At 50.5% G+C, this 9,722-nt stretch overlaps 1 protein-coding gene across 1 annotated transcript in view; it reads left to right on the top strand.

The window, feature by feature from the left end:
* ST3GAL3 (ST3 beta-galactoside alpha-2,3-sialyltransferase 3) overlaps positions 1 to 9,722 on the top strand; it is a 167,106-nt gene that overhangs the window by 135,139 nt on the left and 22,245 nt on the right. The window contains exon 6 of the mRNA XM_023752809.1: positions 9,110 to 9,204. Within this exon, the coding sequence (XP_023608577.1) occupies positions 9,110 to 9,204 (95 nt within the window). The remainder of the gene's footprint in view (positions 1 to 9,109; positions 9,205 to 9,722) is intronic.

The raw sequence follows: 9,722 nt of genomic DNA, 5'->3' as shown, positions 1-9,722 counted from the left end.
ATATATTTAGAGATTAACAGGATTTGCTGATGAATTGTGTATGAAAGGCAGCCAAGAAAAAGAGATGAGTCAAGAATGACTCCAGTTGGTTTATTTGTGAAATAGGTGTTCCTCTTTGTAAAATGTGATGATCTTGGGCTAATGGGTAAAAAGAAAAAGAATGACTCCTGGGTTTTGCTTGATCAACTACATTAGCCCAGCCTTGCCTTCCTCACCATCAGAGCCAGAACCTCCACCCCTACACATGGTCCTATGCACCATTGGTGTTCTTGCCATTTCTTCGAGTCTCCATCACACTCCTGTCCTTACAACTTATCTCGCACAGCAGTGCCCACCAGTGAAATCTATCCAGCCACCTTTTTTGCTTCTGGGCTGCTGAACTGTTAACAGAGACATACAAACATTTGCATTGATCCCTCTATGGCAGTGGTTCTCAACCTTCTGGCCCTTTAAATACAGTTCCTCATGTTGTGACCCAACCATAAAATTATTTTCGTTGCTACTTCATAAATGTAATGTTGCTACTGTTATAAATTGTAATGTAAATATCTGATATGCAGGATGGTCTTAAGCGACCCCTGTGAAAGGGTCTTTCAACCGCCAAAGGGGTCGCGACCCACAGGTTGAGAACCGCTGCTCTATAGCTTCATGGTGTCCAGCCTCTGCCAAGTACTCAGCACTGCTCAGCAGTCTTTGTCCCTGGCTGACTTAGCATGGTGACTGTTGCAAACCTTTGCCATTCATAAATTACTACAGTCCACTCTTTCACACCCCAACCTCTAACCCCAGAGATTTCCCAGAGAAAAGAGGCAATCTGGTGAGCATCCTCTCAGGTTCCTCCTTTCTCTAAACACACCTACCAGAGTAGCCATCTCCACATCCTCCCTCTTTTTTCCAGGGAAAAGGCATCCTGCCTTCTGTGTCCCTCCACTCACATTCTGGCTCTGTCCCCTTCCACTCCTTGGAGCCTCACTCTGCTGTTACCTCTGTCTCTTGCACCCCTCCCCCTTCTCTGCTTGTCTTCATCGAACCGGAATACAAACATGCTCCATTCTCCCTTCTCCCACTCCAGTCTCCAGCTACCATTCCATTGTCTTCCTTTCCTCCACCACCAGGTTTCTTTAGAAATTGTCTGATCTCTCTTGAACACTTACTTTCTCACTTCTCTTTCTCCTCAACCCCCTTCACTCTGGTTCTGTCGCCTCTCCGCCCCTGATATATGCTCCCTAAGGGGCCAGTGACTTTAATACATTCCCAAAAGCAATGCGATAAATAAAAATATGGATGTAAATTGTGTCAATCCATGAGAATATTATGAGAGTGAAAAAAGATAATGTGCATAGAGCACGTAGAACAGTGTCTAGAACAGTGATGGCGAACCTTTTGAGCTCGGCGTGTCAGCATTTTGAAAAACCCTAACTTAACTCTGGTGCCGTGTCACATATAGAAATGTTTTGATATTTGCAACCATAGTAAAACAAAGACTTATATTTTTCATATTTATTTTATATATTGAAATGCCATTTAACAAAGAAAAATCAACCAAAAAAATGAGTTCGCGTGTCACCTCTGACACGCGTGTCATAGGTTCGCCATCACTGGTCTGGAACATAGTAAGAGCTCAATACCTGTAAATTACTGTTGTTATTATTGTTACTGTGGCATACATCATATATTTCACAATTGCCTCTGTATTTGGCTGCCTTGACCATTATCTGTGAAGGCAGGGACTCAGAGCTGTTTATTGTCATATTTTAAAAAACCAGCACAGTGCCAGGGATAAGCTGGGCTTACCACATATTAGAGAGATGAATGGTGGGCACTGGAGACAGATGGGACCGTGTCCCTGGGCTTTGGGTTCTACGGCCTCTGTCGACAGTCCAGCTATCATCCAGGCTCTCTGTGGGGGAGGGGCACTTGCCTCTCACAGCATCTTCTCAGCTCATAGTTCTCTCTTCCACCTCCCTTCCCTCCCCTTACTAGGAAGTTTGGGCCCCTTCCCTTCCTCCTCTGTCCACACTAGGTACAGGCTGTCAGCAGTCGGTGGGAGCCCTGTCAGCGGGAGCCGAGGCACTGCCCCCTCGAGGGCCTCTGTCTCAGCCTCTCCATTCCTCCTTCAGCACAGGCCTCCCTGCCTGTCATACATGTTATGCATGTGGCTCCAGCCTGTCTGGACACAGATGGGGCCACAGTCCCTAAGCAGGCAGTGGGGCAGCAGCTGGCAGTATTTCTGACCTGGAAGGGGTTTGCTATGAAACAGTAGAGATATCATTGGAAGCCTGGCCCTTTGAGCAGGGAATTCAAAGTGAAGAGCCACACAAAGGCAGCCCCCCACCCCCAGACCTCCACAGTTGAGCAGAAATTTGGCCACACTATGGAGCCTGTCACCCTGAGCTGCTCCTCCCTCTTCCAGCCAACTGGCATTTACCGAGCACCTGCTGTGTGCTTGGCTGTGTGCTAGGGGTGGAAGCAGATGGGTGTATCAGTGTGTGGCAAGCACTGTGAGGACGGAGTGCATGAAGAAGAGTGGAGACCTGAGGAGGGCTTAGTGAGCCCCGTGCGACCCAGGAAGACTCCTACCTATAGAGACGCTGGAGTCCTTTGAAGAATGGGCAGAAACGCGGCATGTGGATAAGAAGGGAGGAGAATTCCAGGCAAAGGGAACAGCGAGTATAAAGGAGTGTTAAGAAGCTGGCAGAGCCGAACCGGTTTGGCTCAGTGGATAGAGCGTCGGCCTGCGGACTCAAGGGTCCCAGGTTCGATTCCGGTCAAGGGCATGTACCTTGGTTGCGGGCACATCCCCACTTGGGAGGTGTGCAGGAGGCAGCTGGTCGATCTCTCTCATCGATGTTTCTAACTCTCTATCCCTCTCCCTTCTTCTCTGTAAAAAATCAATAAAATATATATATATAAAAAAAGAAGAAGCTGGCAGAGTCTAGAACAGCCGTGGGCAAACTACGGCCCACGGGCCGGATCCGGCCTGTTTGAAATGAATAAAACTAAAAAAAAAAGACCGTACCCTTTTATGTAATGATGTTTACTTTGAATTTATATTAGTTCACACAAACACTCCATCCATGCTTTTGTTCCGGCCCTCCGGTCCAGTTTAAGAACCCATTGTGGCCCTCGAGTCAAAAAGTTTGCCCACCCCTGGTCTAGAATCTCTAGTAGTTGGATATGGCTAGAGCTTAGGGAAAGGGAGGAGAGAAAAGGGGGCATCTGAGGAGGGAGAGGTGCCACACCACAGGTGCCGGACTGGGAGGTGAAACGTTGTCCTCTAGTAGCAGGTGCAGTTGGTAGAAACCCTTACAAAACTGTTAGGTTCAGGGCTAAACTATCTGAATCTAGGACTCAGTGTCTTTCTCCCCATATCTTGGCTCTGCTTTTCTCCCGGTTTCACTGTTGTGTAGGCGGTTTCTCTGTGTACTCACAGAGGATGGCCTCAGCAGTTTCAGGCCCAGGCGTGGCAAATTTTTTCCCTAAAGGTCCAGATAGTAGGTATTTTCAGCTTTGCAGGTCACAACTACTCAGTTCTGCTGTTGTAGCATTAAATGAAGCAGCCATAGGTAAAATGAATGAGTGTGGCTGTGCTTTAATAAAACTTAATTTATAAAAACAGGCAGCTGGCCTATGGACTGTAGTTTGCACAAGCCCTGTTCTAGGCTTACATGATCTGTACAGCTCACTATCTCAGAAAAATAGAGAGACTTCCACACCCCCCATTGCCCAAATAGTAAATCTCAGAGAAGAATTTGATTTGTTCCGCTCGGGTCAGGTGTCCATTGTTGAGCCAATTGCTATGATTCCGAGGGCCAAAGTATCTTGATTGGCTAGCCTGGGACATATGCGCATCCCAGTAGTAGTGGTGGGGTCAGCTCAACTGGGACCATATGGAATGAAAACTGGGATGCACTTACAGAGAAGGGGAAAGAAATGCAGATATCCACTGCAGTGTGTCAACAAGAAAGAGGATGAACTGAGTGCCCCAAGTTACCAGCCTTGATCCAGCTTGAAATTGGTCCTGACACAGTCTCAGGGCACCACGCCAACCCCGACAGCGCTGATGGCACGCCCTGCCCTGGCTTTTCCCTCTGTGCAGAGTTTGCGCCTCCTCCGCTGCTTGATTTACACCCAGTCAGAACGCACTTGCCCACTCACTCCTTCACACTTTGCTCCACCCGCCTGGGTGGGACTAGGGGGCAGATTCACCGGGAGGGGGTGCCTGGCAGAAGCTCCTCTGCCCTGGGCGGGTGCTGCTTCACTCTGTCCAGCCTCAGCAGTCTCTTTCCTTGTCTTGATGAGAAGGTTCTCTTCTCCATTGTGCCTTCGCCTACACTACCCTTGTCCTTGAATACCCTTCCCAACATTGTTCACAGCTCACATTTACCTGTCTTTCAAGGCTCAGGTCTGTCTTGTCATCTCCTTCGAGATTCTCCTATACCCCTAAGTTTGTGTAAGGCCTTTGAATCCCTACCTATTCCAGAACACAGGATGTGCAGCCGTTTTATGATTATTTGTTTACCTGTGTCGACCATCAGCTCCTTTAGGGAAGGTCCACGGCTGATTGGCCTTTAGGTCCCCAGCCAGCGCTCAGCACAGGACCTGGCACTGAGTAAGCAAGTCGTTTTGGACGGGGCAGGAGCTTCGTGCTCATGGTTGGAATGGTACTTGGGGTGATGCCTGCAGTTTGTCTCCTCTACCTTTGGGCTGCTTCCCCTTGGACATATGCCCACCTGCCCTCCAGAGCTACCATCCTTTCTCCTCAGACGCCTGCTGTCCCATGGGATTCATTTAGGTGGTCGGCAGGGGGAGTGGCAGCAAGGCGTTAAGCTTGACAAAGCATTTAGAAAGTGCTCACTTTGCTTGCTTGTTTGCTTGCTTGGACATGCACCAAGGTCTTACTGTGCAGGGCTATTTATGGTGGGGCTGCCGTAGCAAGATCCCAAATAGGACCAAGGTAGATTCTAGAAACCTCTGACCCTCTGCTTTGCCCACCTGCCACTTCCCAGAGCAGGTTCTAGGAAGGTGGATCTGTGGGGTTTGGCTTGTACCCCATTGAATGACAGTCTCACTTTTGGAGGGACCAAGGCCTGTGGCTGAATCTAATGGGCTAATTGCTGTGGCCCTGTTCTCAGGACCCACTGCTGGGCTCTGCCTTCCCTTTGTCTCTCGGGCTGCTCACACTTACTAGGCACAGTGGCTAGAGGGCTAGAGGCTCTGCAGGCCGTGAGCTGCCTCATGGGGGCTGAATAAAACATAGTGGAAAGACTAGAGGAAGAGCACGGTGGCTAGAGGGCTGGCCACTCAAGCAAACAGGCACAGATGGAGAGCTGGCGCTGTGTTGCCCTAATACAGCAAACCCACATCTGGAGGCACCTTTTTCAGTTGGGTTGGTGGGATGAAGACCTTACTGTGAGGCTGCTGGTGCCCACGTGCAACTAGTCCCCAACCTCTACTAAGACCCAGTCAGCTTTCCTGCTGCTCTCTGGGTACAGGCTGGTGTCCTGGGCCTTGGGGAATGGTTTAGGTCGATGAGCTAGAGTTGGAGACAGCACCTTCTACACAGCACCTCAGCCTTACCGTTGGGCACTAAGTGAGTGGTCAGAGTCTATAGGTTCTATGGGCAGGTCAGCCTCTTGGGTCCTGGGGTCCCAGCCTGGCTGTGAGAGGCACCGGGCTAGACCCACCCACAGCACATGCCTTTCTAAAGCTCCAAGTCCCCAAACTACTACGCTCTAGGATCTAGGGGAAAAGACAGGCAGGTCCCAGTGCAACTTCCGTCTTCTCCTTCCCCTGTTCCTTCTCACGCACTCACACACGCCCTCCTGAAACCTAATCCTGGGGCTGCCTCTCGTGCTGGTGCTCTCCCCAGGGCTGGCGGGCTGGGGCCTGCCTACTGGAGCCTGCCCCACCCTGCCCTGTTACCCCCTAGGCCAGGGCCAGCAGGTCAGGCATCCCACACCCCGCTAGTCTGACCAGTCATTCTGCACCTCAGGGGCCACCTCTGCCCTCACCAGGCTCCCCAACTGGCACCCTAGCCTGGACAGAAGCCCCTGGATTCTATTCCAGGTGCAGCGTGAGGCTCTGCCCAGGCCACCTGCAGAATTAACACAAACACACACACATACACCACCTCTACCATCACCCCACCCCATTTCCTGTTGTTTACTGCCAGGCTCCGCTTCCAAGGCTCTGCAGGCTCTGAGCCACCCCATGGGGGCTGAACAAAACGGAGTGGAAACACTAGAGGGAGAGTACAAGTCTCTCTGCGGGAGTCAGGCAAGACTGTCCCGAGGACGTAGCATTTGGACTTAAAGAAGGGATTTTCCAGGCAAAGAGACAGGGAAAGGTGTATCCTTGTACATTTGATTTTTGGAGGGTTGATTTGTGACAGATTACCAGCAACTTATGGTTATTTGGCCTATTGTGAATTAGGAGAAAGTTGTGTCCATTTGCATAGCAGTGTTTTTATGATATTATAAAGTAAAAAAAAAAAATAATCTACAGAGCTTTTTAAAAAACAATACGGGCCATAACCGGTTTGGCTCAGTGGATAGAGCGTCGGCCTGCAGACTGAAAGGTCCTAGGTTCGATTCCAGTCAAGGGCATGTACCTTGGTTGCAGGCACATCCCCAGTAGGAGGTGTGCAGGAGGCAGCTGATCGATGTTTCTAGCTCTCTATCTCTCTCCCTTCCTCTCTGTAAAAAATCAATAAAATATATATTAAAAAATATATATGGGAAAAGGAAAATCAGTGCAGATGTATACCAAAAAGTTAATTGTCTCTGTATTGTAGAATTGTGGATATTTTTCATTAAGTTTGTGTGTGCGTGCACCTATCTGTATATTTCTCCAAAATTACCATGTAAGTGACATTAAAAATGAGGGGATTTTAGCCCTGGCTGGTGTGGCTCAGTTGGTTAGGCGGCAGTCATCCTGTGCACCAAAAGGTTCGATTCCAGGTCAGGGCACATGCCCTGGTTGCCTGCTTGATCCCCCAGTAGGGGGCGTGCAGGAGGCAGCCAGTGGATGTTTCTTTCTCTCTTCCTTCCTCTCTCTAAAAATCAATTTGTCAAACTACAATGGGAAGGCTGGGGAGTGTTGGGTGGGGGAGGTAAGAGATCAACCTGAAGGACTTGTATGCAGGCATATAAGCATAACCAATGGACACAAGACACTGGGGGGCGGGGTGAGGGCATGGGAGGGGGGAGGCAGGAGGGGGGGAGGTCAATGGGGGGAAAAAAGGAGACATATGTACTATCTGTAATACTTTAAACAATAAAAAAAAATCTTTTTTTTTAAAGGTGTTATTTTTTTTTTAAGTGAAAATTAGCATCATGAACTTTCTTATCAGCTGAAAAAGAGGGAAGGGAGATGAAAAAAATTGGCTAGATCTTAGGAGATTTCATTAGCACATGACATCCAGTACATATTGGAAGCAGATAAAATCCTGTCCAAGCCTGACTGAGAAACTTTGTAAAACTTTTGTCAGCTGAGCTCCAACACAGAAGGAGAGGTTCTTGCTGTAGGCTTTTCCAGGGACCTTGTTTCCTTTGCTCTTACTCATGGACTGTGGCCAGGATCCTCCGTGCCTCTAGTGTAGCATCAGATCTATCCATCATTCAGGTTTTATAGGCTAGGCATGAGAAACACGCGTGACCCTTGACACAGAGGGGAGTGTGCTAACTCAGAAGTGCAAAGGAAAGCTGCGGCGCGGGGGTGGGCTGTCCATGCTATCAAGTGTGACCACGTCTTCCCAGCGGCGAGACGGAGCAGGAGTGAAAGTTTTCTGCCTCTTTCAGGTTCACTTCAAAATCTCTAATATTAGACGTCCAAGCGGTTACTGATAGAATTTCCCCTGGGCGTGGAGATTATCCTGGTGTTAGTGATGGTGGGAATAGGAAATGCGAACTTGAGTTAGAGAACTTGGGAGGGTAAGTTCTAGCTTCTGAGCTTACAGGGCCTCTTCTCCAGTCTTCAGTTTTTCAGTGGCTGATTCAGTTGAACTGGAAACAAAGAGACAGAGCCACCAAGGCCTAGGCCTCCACACATTCACTCTTGGCCAGGGAGGCCCTCAGCCCGCCCCCCAACAAGACTCGGCACATAGTAGATGCCCAGGCGCCGGCCACCTTCCAGGCTGCTGGGTGCCCTGAGAAAGGTCTGGGCTCCAGGTGCTGGGCTCCATGTGAAGCCGCGCTGTCCACGCATCTCTGAGGAGCTTGTTCCTCCTGTGCCTTCGCACTCTGCCCTCGCTCCCTCCGCATCCTGTGTGGCCGTCCCGTCCTCCCAGCCTGCACCCTGCCTGCCCATTCCCAGGAAAGGTGAAACTTGCCTTTTCCCTTCCCCTCAACTCAGCATCACTTCCCCCTTCCTCGTTCTCTTTTCCCTCCCATCTTCCCTCCAGGCCAAGTCACCCCTCTCCGTAAGCTCCGTGACAGTCCCTCGCCTCCCGAGGAGCTCTGCGTTCCCGCTGTCCTTCTCTCTGCCAGCAAATGTGCTCAGGCTCCTGCTTGTCTGCAGCCTCCCCTCGGCCCTGCCTCCCAGCCTCCGGGTCCTGCCGCTTTTCTCTTCTCTTCCAAATCTCTGTCTCCTGTGGCTGTGCACCAGCTCTGCCCGCTCGTCATGAACTCCCCTTCCTCCGCACCCTGGGTGGTCCACCTCTCAGGATTCTCTCCAGGGTTCTGTCTCCCTGCACTGGCTGTTTGGGGTTCTTTTCCCGCTCCATGGGACAGTGCCTCCTCTCTCTGTTCCCAGATCGCAGGAACAGTGTGGGCAGCAGTTACTATTTGATGGGGGGCATGCCTGGACAACCTGCCAGAGAGCTTCCAGCTCAGAAATGCTGATCCCTGATGAGGGGTCTGGGCTCTCCACTCCTGTAGCTGCCACGTCGGACTGGCCGGACCTGCTCCTTTAGACTCAGGCTCTGCTGAACACAGTCTGTCAGACCCACACAGCAGCTACCCAGTGAGCAGGCGGGGGTAGGAAGGGTATGCTGAGGTGTGAACGGTGGCTTCCAGCAGAGCCATTGGCAAGACACATGTACAGAAGAGCCAGCCAGCACTCCAGCCTGTTGCATTTGGGAATCCTCAACAGCCCTGTTGTATTCCAGGTTCTCCAAGCCAGCACCCATGTTCCTGGATGACTCTTTCCGCAAGTGGGCAAGGATCCGAGAATTTGTGCCGCCTTTTGGGATCAAAGGCCAAGGTATGTTGAGAACCCTGACCCACTCTACGTTGACATCTCATCTTCCAGACTTATCTCCCTACATTTCAGGCAGGGCTGTATCCTCAGAAGTGCCTGTGCTGGGGGTCTACCCCCTCCCCTGCTCTCAACCATGCTGTACATTCTCTTCCTCTTTCCCTTCCTGCCTTTTTTTCTTACTTCTTTAATGGAATATTTACTCAGAGCCCAGCACTTTGTCAGGGCTAGGTATACAACAGTGGAGTCGACAGATAGGGTCCCTGTCTTCAGAAAGCTTCAGGCTGGTGGAGATAAGACATTCAGAGTGCAGGACAGTAAGGGGTCTGATGAGGGAAGAACATGGTGCTGTGAAAAGGTGGTGCCAGAGATACTGGCGCTAGAGAACTAGGTATAAGATGGAAAATCCCAGAGAAAATCGAGGCCATCCCCCACGAATGCCCCCAGGCTCCTCCATCACCCCTCCCGATGTTTTCACCTAGTCCCTGTCCAGGCCTTTCCTATCCTGCCCAAAGCCAGTCTTT

This window comes from Myotis lucifugus, unplaced genomic scaffold, assembly GCF_000147115.1.
Source record: "Myotis lucifugus unplaced genomic scaffold, Myoluc2.0 scaffold_37, whole genome shotgun sequence".
NCBI lineage: Eukaryota > Metazoa > Chordata > Mammalia > Chiroptera > Vespertilionidae > Myotis > Myotis lucifugus.
The sequence above is the reverse complement of the archived record's forward strand: the minus strand, read 5'-3'. Positions and strand labels throughout refer to the sequence as shown.